At 35.8% G+C, this 22,113-nt stretch overlaps 1 protein-coding gene across 8 annotated transcripts in view; it reads left to right on the top strand.

The window, feature by feature from the left end:
• AKT3 (AKT serine/threonine kinase 3) overlaps positions 1–22,113 on the top strand; it is a 304,322-nt gene that overhangs the window by 209,360 nt on the left and 72,849 nt on the right. For all 8 annotated transcript variants that reach the window (XM_049633841.1, XM_049633846.1, XM_049633844.1 and 5 more), the window contains 2 exons: positions 1,416–1,481; positions 2,791–2,859. In XM_049633841.1, coding sequence (XP_049489798.1) covers positions 1,416–1,481; positions 2,791–2,859 — 135 coding nt within the window. The remainder of the gene's footprint in view (positions 1–1,415; positions 1,482–2,790; positions 2,860–22,113) is intronic.

Here is a 22,113-nt window from a genome sequence, read left to right on the forward strand (position 1 = left end):
GAATACATTTGTTGCATATTTTTGGAAGGGATGAGTGATTGAATAAATGAAGTTTCACACCCCTGATGACTGGAATTTATTCCTGTGATAAACAGTTGAGTTCAACCAACATTTATTAAGTGTCTACTGTGTACTAATCATTATGCTAGGGGCTGTAGGTGTGGAAATCAGTAAGTTATGGTATCATTTCTGCTTCTGATTTATTTTGTATTATTCTGATTTGTCTAAAAATTATAGTATGATATGACAGAGGCTTTCAGATTGAGCACTAAAGCTTGATTCTTATCAAACAGATACGAGGGATGTTTTGTTTCACTAGTTTTGAGCACTGTGTTATTAATTACACTGGCCTTGTTCAGACATGACTGGTCCCGCCCTCTTGGAATGGCTTTGGGATCTTAGCATCTTCGATCAATCTATTTCTCATTTCTCTCTGAGGTCTAAGGTCAGATGATAACTAGAATGAGGTGCCCTGATGTTTTACTCTTCACATCTTACTTCTGATCTAGTTGTGATTTGCTGACAGTGTGGAGACATGGATCCGCAAGAGCTTTGTCTAGGATCTTGCTAGAAGCAGAGACCGGAGATGCTGTGTTAGTTTCAGCAGTGATCTTCCTTTCCTTTCTTCTTTAAGATGGTGTTATTTTTGAAATATGAAACATTTTTCCAGTTCTCCATATGTTGAAGAAAATCTCTCCTAGTTCACTTTTGATGTCAAAATGAGATTTATGTACAAAATTGGGGAAATACACTTATTTTTGGTTTGAAATACACCCAGATTTTTTAAATTGTCACCTAAAGTAGGTTGTGACTTTTTTTTTAAAGAAGCAAGTTAAAAAGCCACATGCAAAAAAGATAACAATTTTTATATTCTGTTTCTATTTCTAAAATGTATAGTTGAAAATTAAATCTTAATGTGTATATTCTGTGTTCCTATTTTTGGTAACTGATTTTTCTTTTAAGTAGGAGACTTATAGATTCTGTGATCTTTCCTAAAATATATCCTTTCTATCCCCCTGAATAAAATATATTACGAACTTGGAAATAATAACTACTCCATGCCTAAATATTAGCTGCTAAGGCATTGCCTTCAAGGGAAAAGGTTTAGCTATTTAATCATCTGTGTCCCTGATAACTTTTTGGTGGTTTTTGTATCATTATCAGTATATTTTGATTAAGCCTGACTGAGTTTATATGGTTCATTACACTTTGCAGCCATCTGATTTAAATAAGTAATTGGATGTTTTTGGAGGAGGTTTGGAGGAAAAGCCCAGCAATAAAGGACACATGTCATTGTTTTTTCAGATCTTTTTCTGCCTCTGGGTTTAACCTCTTTGGCTCGTAGAGAAATAGCGAAAATTTTATATCCCTGGTGCTTAGTACATATATTAAAGGTTTGCCTTTTTCTTTTGTAGGATGAAGTGGCACACACTCTCACTGAGAGCAGAGTGTTAAAGAACACTAGACACCCCTTTTTAACAGTAAGTGGCTGAAGGACAGATGTTATAATCATAACATTTTAAATTTAAGGGAGTTGTGCAAAAGCTAAGCCATGAAAAATAACATTTTAAATAAAATTCATTTAGGTATGCCATTTTCTTTGTGGGAAGACTAGAAGTTTTGTTTCTTTGAAATTACTGCAGTGTGTGGATTAAGTTTACGATATGTATGCATTTGTAATCCATTATTTTTTTTTGAGACTTTTTTTTCCCTTCATGAATTTCACTGCCTTAAAAACAAAAACAAAAACAAATTACTCCAGAGCAAATATACGTAGAGCACTGAGAAAATGGTAGACTTAAAAGAATTTCTTAGTGTTAAATGTAAGGATTTTGTTTCCTTTGTCTGTTGGCTTCTGATAAATATTTAAATGATCAAGCAGCATTCTCTTCAAATATGAAAGGCAGATATCTTTACTGAATATTTTTTACAGAAATTGAGACTTCTTTTAGGTATAGAGTACTCTCAGAAACACAGGAAGACTGAATACACATTAAATTAAAGGTAGGATAAGTCATGATGTATTTTCTTGACTGGACAAAGTATAAACTATGAGTTATATGCATGTTACTTGTTTTGAAAGAAACTGATTTTTTTTTTCAGTCCTGTTCTTAGATTGTAATAGAGACATAATTTGCCAAGTTTCTGTATGTTCTTGGTTCTGATGACATGTATTAAGATTAAAAATAACAGGTAGACATACAAGAGGGAGAACATTTTAAAGATTTAGCATTATGTAAAGTAGGAATTTCCAGATATCTAGACTTACTTTGTTACGTTGCTGGGTGTATATTGTCCAGTATATTAAGATAGCTCTAAAATTCTGCTGTCTTTATAACTTACACAATTATATGAACCAACTCTGTTGAATTCAGTCATGTTTTGTACCCAGTATGCAAATAGTGAAACTATATTAGAAGCCTGAACATAACTACTCTAGCTGTATTTTTGAGTCTTCCTCGCTCTAAGGTTACATGGGTGGGAACTTCGGGCACTAATACAGTTTCAAATAGACGGCACAGTAGATGGAGAGTTGCTCGTCAAAATTACTAAGTGTGTTTTTACTTAAAATTTTAATTTTAATTTTCCCCTAACAATATCCAATGCTGATCTAAATAGAATTTGTTTTATGTTCCTCAGAACTCTTGCTTACACACTCTTAAGGAGTAGGTAGATTCTTAAGGGCAAGAACATTTCATCCAGCAAGCTTACTGTTTCTAAGTGTTCTATTTTGGTATTGTTATAAGAATACTGGATTATAATGTAACATTTTTTCTTTTTCATTTCAAGTCCTTGAAATATTCCTTCCAGACAAAAGACCGTTTGTGTTTTGTGATGGAATATGTTAATGGGGGAGAGGTGAGTCAAGAAGTCAATCCAGCATATGCATGGTAGTATTGTCATCATTTTAAAAAATTATTTAAAATAGAAGTTATGATGTAACCATTCTGTACTTTGCTGTAGAGATATGTGTAGCTCTTTCTCCTGTGGAGTAGATGGGAACTGAATAATTTCTAATGAAATGTAATGGTCACTTTTTTAAAACTTTTTTCATATATTAGAAAGCATACTCATATTCTTTTTCTTCCTATATTTTGTAAGTGTGAAATATTTTATCACTTGTACAAGTTTTGAAATCGTGTTATTTAATTTTGGAAACTGGAAATACAGGATTTTTAATGCTTTCTACAACGTTCTTCCTCAAGTGTTTGGTAACCTTACAAAAGATAATGTAACCAATTTTGAACTCGGTTTAACAGTACTCCATAGTCTCATCCTGGCTGAGTTTCCTCTTTATTTACATAGGAGTTAGAGTAACCTTGACCGCATTTGAAGAGATTCAAAGGGTCAGGGCACCTGGGTGGCTCTGTGGGTTAAGAATCTGGCTCCGGATTTCGGCTCAGGCCATGATCTTGTGGTTCATAGGATCAAGCCCCGTGTTGGGCCCTGCACTGATAGCATGGAACCTGCTTGGGATTCTCTCTCTCTCTCTCTCTCTCTCTCTCTCTCTCCCTCTCCCTCTCCCTCTCCCTCTCCCTCTCCCTCTCCCTCTCTCTCTCTCTCTCTGTCTCTGTCTCTGTCTCTCTGTCTCTCTGTCTCTGTCTCTCTGTCTCTCTCCCTCTCCCTCTCCCTCCCACCCTCCCTCCCTCCATCTCTCTGCCCCGTTCCAGCTCTCACTCTGTATTTCTCAAAATAAATAAATAAATAAATAAACGAACATTTTGTAAAATTATTAAAAAAAAAAACAGAATTGAAAGGCTTTTGTAGTTTTGAAGACAAATGCAGTCTTAGTGGTACATTTCGCCTATTCCTTTATTCCCTGTCCTTTCTCCTCTGTATTTTTGATCAAAATCAATGTGAGGGAAAATTTCAATTTATTGGAATAGCTAACTGGAAATATTTACACTGTGGATTTTCTAAAACAAATTTAATTATTAAATAGGGAATTTGTCTCACAGACCTTAAAATAGTCTTATTTTTCCAAAATAAATGAATTAAATATCCCCTATAGAATATTTTCTCCTGTAGAATTATCTGACTTGTAGGAATTAGTTCATTGCAAAATTCATTCATTCATTTGGGAACCACATTTTAAATACCAGGCAGTGTGGGTTTATCAGAATGTGTGAAGACATCATCTTTCTATGAAGGAGCTTACATTTTATCATAGAAGTGTATTATAAATTAGAATGTATAGTGAAAGACCTAAGTGCTAATAAAGTCATATTAGAAAATCCTTTATGGGGTTTTCTAATTTAGGGCAGACCTTTAATGCTTAATGAGACTTCAGCAGGAAACTGATTTGAGAAGATTCCGCAAGCAGAGGGATCATGTGAGCAGAGTTACCAGGATGAGCACAGGGGCCAGAAGAACTTGAGTAGTTGGATGAGAAAACCCAGGCATGCGGTCACATGTTATCTGGGAAAATACAAAGAAAATGAATGTCATGGCATTGCGCAAGATCGGTACATGTTCATGACCAATTATTTAGTCGTGGGTAGAAAGAGAGGTATCAGAAGTGGCTTTTGGTTGGAATCAGGGAGAACTAATATAGTGAAATTACAGAGAATGTGTTGAGGGCAAGATTATAAATTTGGTTTTGAAAAGGGTTTTCCTAAGGTTCCTAGGAAATGAGTATGTGGAAATAGCATGGAAATCTCACCGAGGATAAAGAAGGGGTCAGAACTATGGATACAGGTTTGGGAGCCATTTGTATAAATGTTATAATTTAAGTTATGAGGGTGGCTGTTTCCCATTTCATGGGAAATTAAGTTGATGAGATGTTTGTGTAGTATCTATCAAAATAAAAAGTGCTTATATTCTTAGAGCAGTTACACTTCCAGTAATTTATCCACATACATATTCACAGATATACCACAGAATGGAATTTGGATAAATACATTCAGTGCAGCATTCATAGTACCTTTGGTAAGGAGACTGCTGTATCTGTGCAGTGGAATACTTTATATCCATTAAAAAGAACGAGGCAGCTCAATACGGGCTGATAGAGAACAAGTTCTAAGATACATTATGAAATGAAAGAAACACGGTGCAGAGTATAAAGCATGCCACCACTGTAATGATTTAACGAAGGCAGGACCGTGTGTATGTGATATGCATTTTTATAGATGCGTCGACTCTCTCTGGAATTATGCTCTCTGAAATTATACACTGGGCATTAGTGTGTACCTTTGGGAAGATAAACCGAGTGACTGGGGACCGGGTGGGAGGACTTATTTCTCAATTATGTGTTCTTCAGCAGCTTTTGTATTTGGTGCTACAGATAAACATGTATTTAAAAAAGGAAGGAGGGAAGTTAGGCAGGCAGATGGATGGATTGATAGATGACCAGGAAAGACAATATTGGGAAAATGTTAAACTCTACAAACAAAAACTTGGAGAACTACTCTTTCACAGTATCTTGTGCTTACATCTATTATAACAATTACCAGGTTGTTTTATAACTAACCTATTTACTTTTATATATTTCCTACTAGACTCTGAGCTGGTCAAATGCCAGAAACTTACTCACTACCTAGCATGAGTAGGAACCTGACAGATATTTACTGGATGGTTTGAATGAATAAATAAATGAAAAGGATAAATAAATCCTCTCCAGGAACAGGGATCAACAGGGATTTTTAAACTGGAAACTGCTGAGAAGTAGGAAGAAGAATAGAAAGTAATGTACTATGTAGTTTATTTTGGCCAAAAACTTGAAAGTGTTTCTTCAGGAGGGAGTATCTTTGAGTGTATTTATAAAATATATGTATTTTTTGAGGCTTTGTGCAAGGCACTAGGGTAGGTATGGTGCATAAAATCTGAATTAAACCTTGATCTTCCCCTCAAAGAGTTTGTAGTCATGTGGTGAAGGTACCAAGCCCACACTCAGCTTAGAGTGATAACTATCACCTGTATCAGAAATACAGATGAAGAACCACGGGACTTCACGGGAGGGAGAGGGTTTTGTGTGGTGGGGTGAGGGAAGCTTCGGAGCCTCGGGGAGGGGCGGGGGGGGGGGGCTCGCGGCACCCACACTCTAGCATACTTCTGAGATTAATTAACTGATGATTGTCGAAACAATTTTACACACAAAAGCAGATTTTCAGACTAGCCAGATGGTTTTCTTTAGCACTGAAACTCCTACATTATAGCTCTCTTTTTTCGGAATTTCTGTTTTGAGAATGTGTTATAGATAAAGACTGAATTATTTAATGGATTGCAGCAGGTGAACTGATTCTGTATGTGCATGGATAGCAATTATAGCATTGCCATCTATATAGATACATTTGGAAAATTTGATTGTATTTATACACTTTTAGTGCAAAGAAAGTTTCTTTTTTGTAATTTCCCAGTTTTTCTCTTTTAAGTTATCAAATATACTTTTGAATACATTTTGAATGTACTTCATAAATACAAATAGTTATTTTGTTCTTGGAACTTAATGTGTTTATTTCTCTTCTTAAATTTATTGTTTCTCTGAAGGAAATCTATGTTCAGTATATCCTTATGGTGACTTATTTAATTTTGGTTTTGCTTTAGGTTCACCATGACACTTATTCTGCCCAGGGATGCTTCCTAGAAATGCAGAAAACTCAATTTCTGTAGAAAAAATACGAAACAGAGTACTTCTGTTTGGAAATAAGGTTGACACAGAGGTAAAGCAAGGGAAGCTGTAAACTCACACAGGCAGGCTGTCCATACCAATACTCACCGATGCGCTGGGAATTATCCAGTGGGGAACATCTGGGTGGTAACTAGGAGATGTGGGTAGGAGATGACCGACCTATTGGAAAGTAAGCTCTGGTAAACGTGGTGCTCATGAAACGGCAACATATTCAGACCTCTCTGTATCTCACCTGTGCCCTGAGATGGACTTCTTTAGTGGGCCTATTGAAATCATCATAACTAGCCCAGTCTTTACTTAATTTGTGTTTATTGTCTTGATTTTTCATTAGCAGTAGCATCCTTTGAGCCTGTGTTCTGGAATGTTTATCATGAAATATAAATACAACAGTTGAGACATTCTTTTTCTTAACATTTTTGTGAATATATGAACTTCTTTCAGCCTAGTAGACGGCATGGAAATTTAGCATGTTCGTGGCCATGCTTGTTATCTTCCCTGTGTTTGCCAGTATTGTTGAAAGCACTGAATAATCCTGATTATTCAGGAAGTGGATTGTGAGAAGATATCGATTGTAAAAAATCAGCAGGTCTTTATAGGCATATCAGTACAATGGGAATCACATCATAATTGCAATTAACTTATATGAATTCAAAGTAAAAAGCTCAGCAAAGGACATCATAGAAATAGACAGTAGATAGATCAGTAGATAGAAAGATAATAGATAGATAGGAAGGATTTGATGATTCTTCCATTCTTGTTAAGTATGTTGGCAGTCACCTCAAGATGAGAAATGTAAGTTTGCTGTTCTTTTACTCCATGTTCGTTTCTACTTGCCCTCCATAGAGTTTCGTGGGATACAAACCCTAGTGCTTAAAAACACATAGTTTTCAGAAAACATTGTCATTAAGTGCATCATAACTACAGATGTTCATCTAAAGAAATTATGGTACTTCGTTGCTGAAGGAAGAAGTGCTGAGCTTAACTATATTGAGACAGTATGTTGGGTCTCCAGTATAGCACCTGCCTCAGGAATTTTTCAGGAATGATTTTGATTATACTTGATAATTTATGTATGAACTTCAGAACCTATTCCATTAGAATTCATTTGCCTGTTAAATATTTAATGAGCAACTACTATTGACTGGACCTCAGCAGATACACAAATAAGGAAAAACTTGGTACTTTCTTTTAAAAGATGACTCTCTAATTGGGATTATAGACAAGAGAGTGTGTATATACCTAATAGTGTTATTATTGCCATGATAACACTGATTGCTGTGGGAAACAGAGAATGGGCACTTGAATCCGTCTGGAGGAAAGAGGGAAGAGAAAAGGAGAGAATGCCAGAGAAATGCCTTGGGTGGTTGCTATGCTAAGACTTAAGTTGAACTCTAAGTTACATCAGTAACTTAGAAGGAGGGCATTCCAAACAAGGCAATAGAATGTGTAGAATGTGCAGGAATATGCAAATTCTCCCCCATCTGCCCAGCTACAACACAGGATGGGCAGTGCTAAAGTCCTGCAGAGGAAAGTCAGAAGTGTATGAACAAGTATTCAGTGTCGTATTAGGACAGATCTTCCAAGTAATTTGGGTTTTATCCTGAAGACAGTGAAGCATCGTGGAAGGATTTCTGTAAGAAAATGTTTCAGGAGGAGTACTTGGTAGCAATATGAAGCTTGGACTGAAGAAGACAGAATTGGAAACAGGGAAACTACTTCAGCTGAGACTGCATTTAGGTTTTTCGTCATCCAGTTATAAACTGTTAGAGTCATTAATTGAGGTAATATTAGAAGGAATAAAATTCTAGGATTTAAGGACTAAACGGAAAGAGAAAAACATGGCACAGTTTTCCGCTTGTTGCTTGGGGGGACTTGTGTGGATACTGGGCTATTCAAAAAGTCAGGAAACACAGGAAGAGGAATGAGTCCCGGCATGATCATCATTTATTGGAGGAGCCTGTTGGGGCTAACAAGGAGGAAGAGTTAGGTCAGAGGTACAAATAGGCTTCATCAGCAATGCTGAAACCAAAGAAGGGAAGAAATGTCCGTTGTGAGAAAAATATGTAAAGTTAGGACATTAGTGGCCAAGAATGGTGCCTGGGGATATCAACATGAGAGGTGTTGGTGATGAGAGAAGCCTAAGGAGAATCCTGGACAGAAGGAGCCAGGCAGGAGAAGCCTGTGAAGCCAAGTATGTATAGAACAGAGTAGAGTGAATCCTGCAAGATAACGGTTGACAAATGTGCTAGGATTGGACATTGACGAGTTCCTAAGCAGAAGCATGGATTCTTCCTTTTTCTTGGGTCGATGTAAGGTGTGAACCTTGGTGACAGGATGGAACGTACAAGAGTTAGTTCAGAGCTCACTGGAACAAGGCTGTGAAAGCGAACTCAGGGCACCTGTGGTAAGCAGCCATCCAGCATCTGGAGAACATACTATGAAAGCGTTCCAGTAATATGACCAGTGACATGCTGCCAACACATCCAAGTCATCTCTTTTTGTAGCTCAGGTATTACCAGAGTTCCGTAAGATTACTTAAAATCTTAAAAAATCAGACAAATAAAAGCAAAAAAACAACACTGGGATGCCTCTAGTTAGGATTCTTCCCCCAAATCTTACAGCCATATTTCTTTCCAGACCTCTGTAAATCTCTCTCCAGGCTGGAATTGGAAGTTAGGATATCTGTTAGGGGGTAAAGGACAGTCACTGTGTAGAAATGTTTGTTCACCTGATAAATTCTTCACACCCTTCTATTTTCTTTGTGTGGATACAGATGAACGGACACTGTGCTCATTGTACACTATACTAATCTCTTTGAAAAAATTCATTTCGTTGTTTGCATATGACTTTCAGTTTCATGCCAGTCTTGAGATCTTCTCATACTTTAGGTTTTTCATTGTTTGTCTTCAGTGAACCCAAGTCTGTCGTTTCAAATTCACGTGAGGCAGAAGTGCCAACAGTGAGAAATTGTAGTTCTGCTCACTAATTTATGGAGGTGTGATTTGGGTGATTTTTAAATTAAAAGTATCATTTCATATTCATAGCGATGACTTTAAAATTTTTACTAAACTTATGTGTGTATAAATATCTTTAGTGTTAGGAGTCTGGCAAGTTAATTTCTTTGCCCACCATTTTAATTATGAATATATTATGTAGGTTATATCAGAGTTTCATTGCTTTCGTCCGATGTGTTTTCAAAAATTCCCAAGCCAAGAAAGATACATTGTAAAATTCACTTTAGCATGTAAAGTTTAAGGCAAAATAAGTTTGGGAATATTTTTAGTATATACTTTAGCATAATTTTATAATATTTCAAGGCTGGCTTCCTACAGTGAATCATTAAACCAATATATCACTGCATCTAAGGTAATAATTCAAAGCCTTCACTGGTTTAAACATCTAAGAAGCTTACTTTCATATCTAGAATCTCACTGGAGAATCTGACTGGAACTGTAGGAACCGATCAGGCATTTGCCTATTTCCACAATTCTTTTCCATGTGGTTATGGCACGGCACAGCATTTTCAAGATAATCGAACTTTGTTTTTGTTTTTAATTTTAATGTTTTATTTATATTTAAGAGAGAAACAGTGTGTGAGCAGGGAACAGGCAGAGAGAGACAGAGACAGAATCTGAAGCAGGCTCCAGGCTCCAAGCTGTCAGTACAGAGCCCAATGCGGGGCTCGAACCCACGAACTGCGAGGGTCATGACCTGAGCCGAAGTCAGACACCCAACCGACTGAGCCACCTGGGTGCCCCAGGATAACCAAACTTCTCACACAAAGGTTGGATTACCCAGAGTAAGCATTTCCAAAAAGTGAAAACAGAAGACACAATGTACGTACAATTGGAGACCTTGAAGAGAAAACACAGGGCATTGGAACATAATACCTAAACATTAAAAAGTATTATCTCCCTTCCCCCCAAAAAAGTATAATCCCCAAACACAGTATGTAGTCATTTGTGCTCTGCACCTTTCACTTAGCACGTTACTTTTAAAATTCATCAAAATGGTTGCATATATCAGTAGCTTGTTTCTTTTTATGGATTTACTCCATTACATTTTTGTATCATAATGTGCTTGTACAATCACCAGTCGATAGGCATTTGGGTTCTTTGCAGTTTGGGCTCTTATGAAAAATGTTCTTGTGAATATTTCAGTACAAAACTTTATATGGACATATATTTTTACTTGGGTAAATACCTAGGAATGCTATTTCTGTGTCCTCTGGTGTGTCCAACTTTGTAAGAAACCGCCAAATTTCATTTTACATTTCTGAGATGTTACTCAGCATCATCACCGCGCTTGGCATGGTTAGTCTTTTTAAAATTTTACCCATTTTAGTGAGTGTGGAGTGGTAGCTTGTAGTTTGAATGTGAACTTCCTGAACAACTAATAATATTGAACACCTTTTCCTCTGTTGATTTGCTATTTGGATGTCTTCTTTATTGAAGTATCTGCTAAAATATTTTTGGCCACTTTTTAATTGGGTTGTTTGTCTTTTTTAAAATTGAGTAGTCAGAATTCTTCATATATTCTAGATACAAGTGCTTTATTAAATAGATGTTTTGCAAATATTTTCTCCCAGTCTGTGGTCTGCCTTTTCATTTTTTTTTAATGGGGAATTTTTCTCTCACCCTAACAAACCTCTCATGCCCCTTTACAGTCCGTGCATCCCATCACCCGCTTCCTTGTAACCACTGATACGGTTTCTTACAAGTGTCTTTTGAAGGACAAGTCTTTTAAATTAGATGAAATACATCTCATGAGGGTTTTTTTGTATATGAGTGATTTGTGCATTTTATGTTTAAAACATCTTTTCCTCACCCAAGTTAAAATTTTTTCTCCCATGTTTTCTTCTTTTTCCTTTTTAAGTTTATTTATTTGTTTTGAGGGAGGGAGAGAGAAAGAGAGAGAGAGAAAAAATGTGCATGAGCAGGGGAGGGACAGAGAGAGAGAGGCAGAGAGGGAATCCCAAGCAGGCTGTGTGCTGTCAGCACAGGAGTCTGACAAGGGGCTTAATCTCATGAACCTCGAGGTCATGACCTGAGCCAAAACCTGGAGTCACTTGGATACTTAACTGACTGAGCTACCCACGTGCGCCACTCCTCCCCAACCCATGTTTTCTTCTAAAAGGGTCAAATGTTTTAGCACTTAAATTTAGGTCTGTGATCCATTTCAAGTTAATTTTTGTATATGGTGCTATATAAGAGAGTTGTTTTTTTTTTTTTTTTTAACAGTTGGATATCTAACTGTTTCAGCATATTTGTTGAAAATGCCATCTTTTTCACACTAAATTACCCTGCCACCTTTGTCAAAAATCAGTTGACCGTGTACATGTGGGTTGATACCTGGGCCCCCTGTTTTGTTGCATTGATCTAGATCTATCCATTCTTATCCCTGCCACACTATCGTTAGCATTTTTACTTTAGAGTAAGTGTTAAAATTAGACAGTTTGGGTCTTTCCCTTCTGTTCTTTTAAAAAATTGTTTTTACAACCCTATTTCCTTAACATTTCCATATAAATTATAGAATAATCTTGTTGTTTCTATGTAAAGGTCTCCTGGATTTTAATTGGGATTGTGTTAAATCTGTTAATCAATTTGGAGAGAATTTATGTGTTAATAATAATGTGTTCTGATCCATGAACATGATATATCTTTCCCATTATTTAGGTTTTCTTTAATTTTTTCAGCAGTATTGTGTAGTTTCTAGTGCACAGGTCTTGAATATTTTTTGTTAAATTTACCCTGAACTGTTTTATGTTTTTGATGTTTTTATAAGTGATTGGTTTGAACTTGCAAATTTGAATTGTTTGTTGATAATATATAGAAATGCAATTGATACTTCTTCCCCTTGAATCTTGCATTCAATTGCTAAAAATATTTTTTGTAAATATGTTGAGATTCTCTGTGTAGATGATCATATCATGTGAGAATAGAGGCAGTTTTACTTATTTCTAATCTCATGCATTTTTATTCTTTTTCTTACCATCTAGGAACTCCAGGACAGTGTTATATAGCATAGTGAGAGCAGACATTCTTGCCTTATATCTGATCTTAGGGTGAAAGCATTCATATTTTCACCAAGAAATATGTTGTTAGCTGTAGGTTTTTCATAGATGCCCTTCATCAAGTTGAAGACATTTTTTTTATTCCTACTTTGCTGAGCTTTTTTTAAAAAAATCCTTATAGGATGTAATATTTTGTCAAATGATTTCTCTGTTTCTATTGTGATGGCCGTATGGTTTTTTTTCTTTATTCTGCTAATATACTGAATTTTGTTGTTGAGTTTTTAATGTTAAACCAACTTTGAATTTCTTAGATAAACTCATCTTGGTTGTGAGGTATTATCCTCTTCATGTGTTGTCAGATCCAGTTTGCAAGATTTTGTTAAGAGTTTTAAATCTTTGTTCCCTTGTAATATTGTTTAGGTCCCTCCTTTTCCCTTCCCCAAGTAATGTCTCTGGGTTTGCATTCGAGATAATGTTGGCCTCTTGAAATGAATTGGGAAGCATTGCTTCCTGTTCTGTTTTCTGGTAGATTTTATCAGTGAAATTTTTGGACCAAGAGTTTTCTTTTTAAGAAGGCTTATAACAATGAATGGTGGAGGGTGGGGAGGAATACATATATATATGAAATAAAGTGCATGGATATATTGCCATGCATTTTATTTTTTCTTGAGTGGGCTTTGGTAGTTTATGTGTTTCCAAGAATTTATTCCTTTCATCTAAATTTTTAAGTGTATTTGCTTAATACTGTTTTCTTTAAAAAAATTTTTTTTTGATGTTTATTTATTCTTGAGAGAGAGAGAGCATGAGCGGGGGAATGGCAGAACGAGAGAGGAACACAGAATCTGAAGCAGGCTTCAGGCTCTGAGTTGTCAGCACATAACCCAATGCGGGGCTGAAACTCACAGACTGTGAGATCATGACCTGAGCCGAAGTCAGATGCTTAACTGACTGAGCCACCCAGGCACCCCTGCTTAATATTGTTAATGTTTCCTGGTATTGCATCAGTGTCTGGGAGCAGTGGTTTGTGTCTCTCTTTTAATATTTCAACTTGTGTCTTCTCTCTTTATTTCTGATCATTTTTCCTAAAAGTTAATAATTTTTATTGATATTTTAAGCTGTAGTTTTTATTGATTTTTTTCTCTTATTTTGGGTTATCTATTTCATTGACTTTTGCTCTTTATTATTTCCTTCGTTCTGGTTACTGTGGGTTTAATTTGCTTTTCTTATCCTTGTTTCTAATGTGGAAACTTACAGCATTTATTTAAGCCTTTTTTCTTTTCTGATCGAAGTATTTCATGTATAAACTTCCCTGTAGAAACCAATTTTATGTTATATGTTATATGAATATTTATAGCATATTTTTAATCTTATATAGGTTTTTACATGGTTTTAATGTCTCTTATTCTTTTCCCAAATTTACTAATTTATCAAGTCATGTTTTCTTTGACCAGTGGACTATTTAAAGGTGTATGTTTTCCAAATAAGATTTGTTTATTCATTCAGAAATATTTAGAGGTGCCTGGGTGGCTCAGTTAGTTAAGCATCTAACCTCTGCTCAGGTCATGATCTCACAGTTCATGCGTTCAACCCTGCGTTGGGCTCTGTGCTGACAGCCCAGAGCCTGGAGCCTGCTTAGGATTCTTTGTCTCCCTCTCTCTGCCCCTCCCTAGCTTGTGTTCTTTCTCAAAAATGAATAAACGTTAGAAGAAAGAAAAAGAAAGAAAGAAAGAAGGAAAGAAAGAAAGAAAAAGAAAAATATTTATTGAGTGATTATTGTGTTCCAGTCTTAGGGTGCACTGGGGTGAGTAAAACAGTCATAAAATAAACCTAACAAATGTATTGTAATAGCACCGAACAGATGCTATGAGAGGGAATGGAGAACCTACTTCCTATAAATTGAGTTACCTGGCTTGAGGAACTTGCACTTAGAGTTGAGACTTGACTGCAAAAAGGATGGGGAAGCAGGTACCGGGGAAGGAGCTGCACGCACGGAGGCTGTGAAGAGAGCAGCTCTGAGATGCGACTGCAGCACATAGCTATGCACTGATCTTTCAGCACAGATGGGTGGCTGTCGTCTTCTCGTTCTGCACCTTGAGAAGACATTGACTGTCTCAAATTCATAGAAACTGTAGTTTTAGTGTAATAAATAGATGATATGCCTTAGAGACAGATGACCTAAGTTTGAACTCAGCCCTACCACTTAATAGCTATGGGACACTAGGTGAATTTTATGCCATCTCTAAGCCTTAGTTTTCTCATTTCTGTGATGCAGATAAGAATCTACCTATTTTATAAGGGGCGTTTTGAGGATTATGCATGTAAGTCACTTAGTACAGTGCCCAGCAAGTAGAGGTATTCGAAAATAATGCCTAATGTGATAATATGGGAATAGTCACTTCAACTTACTATATTTAATCATCTGTAATATGGAGATAACATTATGTAGCTTTTATGATTGTTAGAATGCACTTGCCTGAGTGCTCAAAATGATAATGTTTATTATTTTTATTGTATTGGTATTAGATATGTTTCATAAATAGCCCAGATATTTCACATATATCCTAATAAATACAAATATTTTAAAATAATGACCTTGGGAACATTCACCTTTTTAAAAGTATATTTTATTTTCCAAATGAAGAACCTGTTAATATTTAATGTGGTAGAACTGAGCAATCTCTTCTTTATCTTGTTAATGTAGTTTCAATAAAATATTTTCATATAAATTATTTAAATTGTAATAGTATATTGGGAATTTAAAATTATTTTTTAAAGGAATTATTAATTTTTTAAAACTTGTTTTAGAGAAAGAGGGCATAAGCAAGAGGTGGGGGTGGAAAGGGAGAGAGAGAGAATCTCAAGCAGGCTCAATGCTCAGTGTGGAGCCCAACATGGGGCTCGATCCCACAACCCTGGGATGGTGACCTGAGCCGAAATTAAGAGTCAGACACTCAACCAGCTGAGCCATACAGGCATCCCTAAAAGGAAATTATTTTTTGTACTTTTCGCATTATTAAGTATTTTCATTATTTGACTTTTAATCACAGAAAATTTTCTTAACTTGTCTTGCATTACTTCTTTAAAACTTGCCCATTTAGGAGCACTTGGATGGCTCAGTTGGTTGAGCATCTGACTTCGGCTCAGATAATGATCTCACAGTTCGTAGGTTCGAGCTCCGTGTCAGACTCTGTGCTGACAGCTCAGAGCCTGGAGCCGGCTTTGGATTCTGTGTCTCCTTCTGCCCCTCCCCCACTCACACTCTGTCTCTCCCAAAAGTAAATAAGCATTTTAAAAAATTTAAAAATTGCCAGTTGACAGGCTATTTTTTCAGATATCAGGCACCTACTTGGTGATCTAGAATTCATATATTTTCCTACTTGTAAGAAGAGGCCAAGAGGTAGAGGCTGTAGGGCTTGAGGCATTTAACTGATAATTTATGGCTAACACGGCTGCCACCAACCAAGTGTTTCAGTGTCCAGCAACTTTGACCTTAGATCCCTTTCATTTTTTCTGTAACATCATAAAGGTTTAATTTGTATTTCAAGAAGTTTTAATTTAACTAGGCTATTAAAATACAGCATTTTTTGTTCTTCTGTCTATATCACAATCGTTTCTGAAAGAACTTTCCTTGAAAACTAATGCAGACTCTGGAGTTAGCCTGTGAAGAGGGTAGACACAGTCTAGAAGATAATTCTATGAATTGCCTGTTAAATGTAAGAATGCTTGCATTCAGAGTATCCTTCCATTCAAAGTACTTGAATACTAAGTATTCAGGTGTTTGTTTTATAATGTAATTAATACTGTTCCGGTTTTATATGTAGTATTTGCTGTGGACTGAGTATTTGTGTCCCCCTCACCACAGAACTCATGTGTTGAAACCTAGCCCCCAAGGTGATGATATTAGGAGGTGGGGTCTTTGGAAGGTGATTAGTCATGAGCATGGAACCCTCATGAGTGGGATTAGTGTACTCATAAAAGAGACTCCAGAGAGTTTCCTCGCCCCTCCCACCATGTGAGGATACAGCGGAAGTTCTCACCTGACCCCCAGTCTGCCAGTGCCTTGATCTTGGACTCACCAGAACTGTGAGAATAAATTTCTCTTGTTTACAAGCGACCCCCAGTCTGTGGCATTTTGTTACGGCAGTCTAAACAGACTTAAGACAGCGTCAGTCATCCAGTAGTTTCCCTGCAGGTGGGCCAGAGCCATTCTCTTCATCTTGTCTTTTCGTAAACCCAGGGGAGGTGTTAATCTGTACATCGCACAGACTGGCATTTCTTGTTGCTTGCTTACTTACTGTCTTTAGGATATTTAAGTTTCAGCTTCAACAGATATTATGGCAGCGAATGTAGTCATTGAAATTGAACATATTTTGTTACTCTGGAGTTAAGTTTTTTTGTTTTTTGGTTGTTTTTGTTTGTTTGTTTGTTTTACTATTACAAAGGAATGACTGAAAGTTGTAAAGGTAGTATTTGCAAGAAAAAAAGTTGTGTTGTAAATCTTAGACTGCGATGATAATTGTTAGGAACTTTTTAAAGTCCAGGTTTTTTGTTGTTGTTTTTGAAAAATTCCATTAGAACTAAATTTTTGCAGTGAAGGAAACGATCAACAAAGCTAAAAGGTAACCTACTGAATGGAAGAAGATATTTCTAAATACATCCAATAAGGATTTAAATTTTTTTTTAATGTTTATTTGTATTTGAGAGAGAGAGAGCACAAGTAGGGGAGGAACAGAGAGAGGGAAACACAGAATCCAAAGCAGGCTCCAGGCTCTGAGCTGTCAGCACAGAGCCTGATGTGGGGCTTGAACTCATGAACTGTGAGATCATGACCTGAGCTGAAGTCAGATGCTCAACTGACTGAGCCACCCAGGTACCCCATCCAATAAGGATTTAATATCTAAAATATATGAAAAACTTACACAACTTAATATTTTAAAAAAACAATTCTGTTACATAATGGGCAGAGGACTTCAATAGACTTTTTTCAAAGAAGACATATAAATGGCCAGTAGACACATGAAAATATGCTCAACATCACTCATCATCAAAAAGTGCAAATCACAACCATGATGGGATATCACCTCACTCACACTCATCCGATTGGCTCTTAACAAAAAGACAAAAAATAGCAGTGTTGGTGACAACGTAGTGGGAAGGGAGCCCTGGAACACTGTTGATGGGAATGCAAATTGGTGCAGTGACCATGGAAAACAGCATGGACGTTTCTCAAAAAATTAAAAATAGAACTACCATAGGACCCAGCAAACTCCACTTCTGGGTCTTTATTCAAAGTAAATGAAAACTAATTTGAAAAGATATATGCACCTCTATGCTCATTGCAGCATGATTTACAGTAGCCAGGATATTTGAAAGCAACCTTAGTGACTGCTGATAGATGAATGGATAAAGAAGATGATGTATCTCTCTATCTATAACTTTTATTACTTTGTGTGTACATAGTGTATACATACACAAACATACATTTACGGTGGAGTATTACTCATCCATAAAAAACAGTGAAATCTTGCTGTTCATGACAACATGGATGGACCTAGAGGATATTACGCTAAGTGAAATGAATCAGAGAAACAGATACCATAAGATTTCACTTGTATATGGAATCTAGAAAACAAAGCAAATGAACAAATAAAACAAATAGACTCATAGATACAGGAAATAAACTTGGTTACCACAGGGGGAGGGCGGGGTGAAATAGGTGTAGGGGACTAAGGTGTACAAACTTTTAGTTATAAAATAGATTAGTCACGGGGATGTGACATACAGCATAGGTGATATGGTCAGTAATAGTATAATAACTTTGTATGGTGACAGATCATAACTGGACATTGTGGGGATCACTTCATAATATATAAAAATGTCAAATCACTGTCCTTATGATGTACTCCTGAAACTAGTGGGACATTGTACGTCAATTACACTTCAGTTAAGAAAAAGAATATAACTGTTTTGCAAGATATAGCAGTTTATTTTCAAAATAAACATTACCGGTTTTGTGAAGAAATAGTCTTATTTAGTAGGTTAAGATCACCTGTTTACATTAGTGTCTTCCTAACAGCTTGACTAAGTACAACACACAAAAGACAGGTAGTCGTTCCCTTAAAGGAACTTAAATTTCTAAACTTTCTATGTTTTTTGCTTGAGTAGCAAGTAACTCGTTGTTTTTGAACAAAAACAAGAATATTCAATTATTTTATATGATTTTCTTATGCTTCTAATAAAAATATCTTGAGAGGTGTAAACCTTATTTTCCCTATAGATAATTATTTGGAAAGTATTTTTGAATTTCCCTTTATTCTTTACATATTTATTGAGCACATATTATGTGCTACGTATTAGGTTTGGCTCTGAAGATTCAAAGCTCTAGAGTACTTGCATGGTCTTTTCCTGTGCTTTTCCCTGTGCTTCTTCCAGGAAAACAAAACTAATACAGCATTAAATTAGCCATGAGGGTTAACAGTACATGTATTTGAAAGCTTTGCAAAGTTTCTTTCTGATTACAGTGTAACAACTGCATGTCCATTGCAGAACATCAAAAAGCCAAAAAAGTAGTTATTTTAATACAGTTGTAAAATAAATTTATTGACTGCTTGCTAGAAGCTAGTCACTGTGTACTTGGTATATGACATGAACAAGACAGATGGCCTCTGTATTTATGGAAATCATAGTGTTTGGGGAATTCATATCAAACAAATAATTATAAGTGATTTTCAAGGTAAAAAACAAAAGATGAAAACCACTCTAAATCTCACCGCCTAGCAATAATTGCTCTTACCATGTTAATATATTTTCCTGTTTTTATACTGTACACGTTTTCCATTTTTAGTATTCTATATTTATAGAATATTTTAGTATTCTAAAATATATGCTAATTGTCTACTGATTAATTATGTAGATATACTATAATTTATCAAATCCTTACCAAATTTTGGGACATTTAGATTATTTCCTTAACTTAATCAACTTTGCTTGGGTATAATCTACATGCAATAAAATGTGCTCCCTTTAAATACACACTACATGAGTCTTGACAAACATTACATGCATGGAGTCCCCATTATAATAAAGATGTGGAATATTTCTGTTGCCTCAAAAAGTTCTGACATGCCATCTGTCACCCCGTCCTGCACCCACACTAGGCCCTAGGCAACCACTGACCTGCTTTGTGACACTAAAGATTTGATTTACCTTTCCTAAAGTTTCTTTGAAATTGAATCATATAATATATACTGCTCTGTGTGTTTCTTTTCCTCAGCCTAAGGTTTTTGAGTTTATTCTTTTTGTGGCACTTCTCAATAGCTTGTTCCTTCTCTTGCTGAGTCATGATGGATTGCGTGGCTAGATGAAGATCTGCCCTGCTCTTGGTGTACATTTGGGCTGACTGCAGTTATTTCCTAATAAAAAGGCTGATACACACATTCATGTACAGGTTTTCTTTTCTCTTAGGTAAACACTGAGGAGTATCATTGCTGAGTTTGTGGTAAACATATGTTTATGTTTTATTAAAAAAGTCCAGAATTGTTTTCTAAAGTAGTGTCATTTGACATTTCTGATAGCAATGTAGTGAGAATTCTCGTTACTCCACAACACTTGGTGGGGTCAATCTCTTTAATTTAGTTATTCTAGTCAGAATATAGATGTGTATTATTGTGGTTTTAAGGTGCATTTCTCTGATGATTAAAATGATATTAAATATCTTTTCACACACTTCTTGGCTATTCATTTCTTGTGACCTGTCCAAATACTTTGCCTAATTTATTAATTGGATTATTTTCTCCTTGTTATTATAAGAGCTCTTCATATGTTCTGGTTACAAGTAGTTTGCCAAATATATGCATCAAAATTATTTCCCCCATACTCTACCTTGTCTTTTCATCATCTCACTGATATTTTTTGACAACAGTTTTTAGTTTTGAAGTCTCAATTTATCAATTCTTGTCTTTTCTGGTTTTTATTGTTTTGGTCTGCTATCCAAGAAGTCTTTGTCTACCCTAAATCATAAATATTTTCTTCTAGAACTTTATAGTTGTATCTGCTACATTTAGATCTATGACCTATTTTAAATTGATTTTTATGCATATGAAAAGGTAAGGATTGGTGTTCCTTTTTTTTTCCCATATGGATATCCAGTTATTCCAGCATCTTTTATTGGAAGTACTGTACTCTGCCCCATTGAATGACCTTAACACTTTTGTCAGAAATCAATTTGTCACGTATTTGTATGTTTCTGGACTCTCCACTGTGTTCTATAAGTTGATGTGGCGTTCTTTACACTGATACCATATTGTCTTGATTATGGTAGCTTTAAAGTATGTCTTAAAATTAGGAAGAATACTGTTGTTTCTCAGAATTGTTGTGGCCCTTTTAGGTCCTGTACATTTCCATATCAATCCAGTATCAGCTTCTTAATCTTTACAGAGAAAGCCTGCTGGGACTATGATGCATTTGCTTTGAGTCTGTAGATCATTTTGGGGAAAACTGACATGTCAACAATATTAGTGTTGTGATCTATGTGCTCAGTGTATCTGTTTATTTTTGTCTTCTCTAATTTCTACTGACACATTTTGTAATTTTCACTGTGTAAGTCTTGCACAACTGTTACCAATTTTTCCCTTACATATTTCTACTGGTTTTTTTCATTGCCAGTTGTTAATTGCTAGCATATAATACATTTGAGCTTTTGTGTATTGACCTTGTATCCCATGGGTTTCTGAAGCTCACTTATTGTTTTATAATTTTTTTGGTAAATTTCTTTGGAATGTCTTTGGAGACAGGCTTACTGCCTGTTAATAAAGGCAGTTTTACTTCCTTTCCAATCTGAATGACATTCATATATTTGTCTGTCTGTCTGTCTGTCTGTCTATGCCTTATTTCACCTGGCTAAGAACTCCTGTACAATGCCAAATAAAAGAAGTGAACATCCTTGTTCCCACTCTCAGAGGGAAAAGAGATTCAGTCTGTCATTACTAAGTGTGATAATAGCTATACATTTTTAAATGCCTTTTATCAGGTTGAAGAACTTCTCTCCTGTTCCTGCTTTGTTAAGAGATTTTAGTATCAGTGGCCATCAAGTTTTCTTAAAACTTCTTCTGCATTGCTTGAGATGATCATATGGTTTTCCCTTTTTTTAGTCTGTTAATACGGTGAATTACATTGGTTTCAAATGTTAAACCAATCTTTCATTCTTGGAATTAACCATCACTAGTCATGTTGTATTGTCAGCCTTTGTTGGATATGATTTGGTAAAGTTTGTTAAGACTTTTTACATCTGTGATTATGAGGAATATTGATACCTTTCATGTAGTAGCTTTGGTTTTGTATTAAGATAATGCTGGCCTTGTGTAATGTGTTGAGAAGTATTTCCTCCTCTTATTTTCTGCAAGTATTTGCATGAAATTGTTATGATCTCTTCTTTAAGAGTTTGGTAGTATTCACTAATATTTTATTTGCAAGT

Source organism: Panthera uncia, chromosome F1 (genome assembly GCF_023721935.1).
Source record: "Panthera uncia isolate 11264 chromosome F1, Puncia_PCG_1.0, whole genome shotgun sequence".
NCBI classification, from domain to species: domain Eukaryota; kingdom Metazoa; phylum Chordata; class Mammalia; order Carnivora; family Felidae; genus Panthera; species Panthera uncia.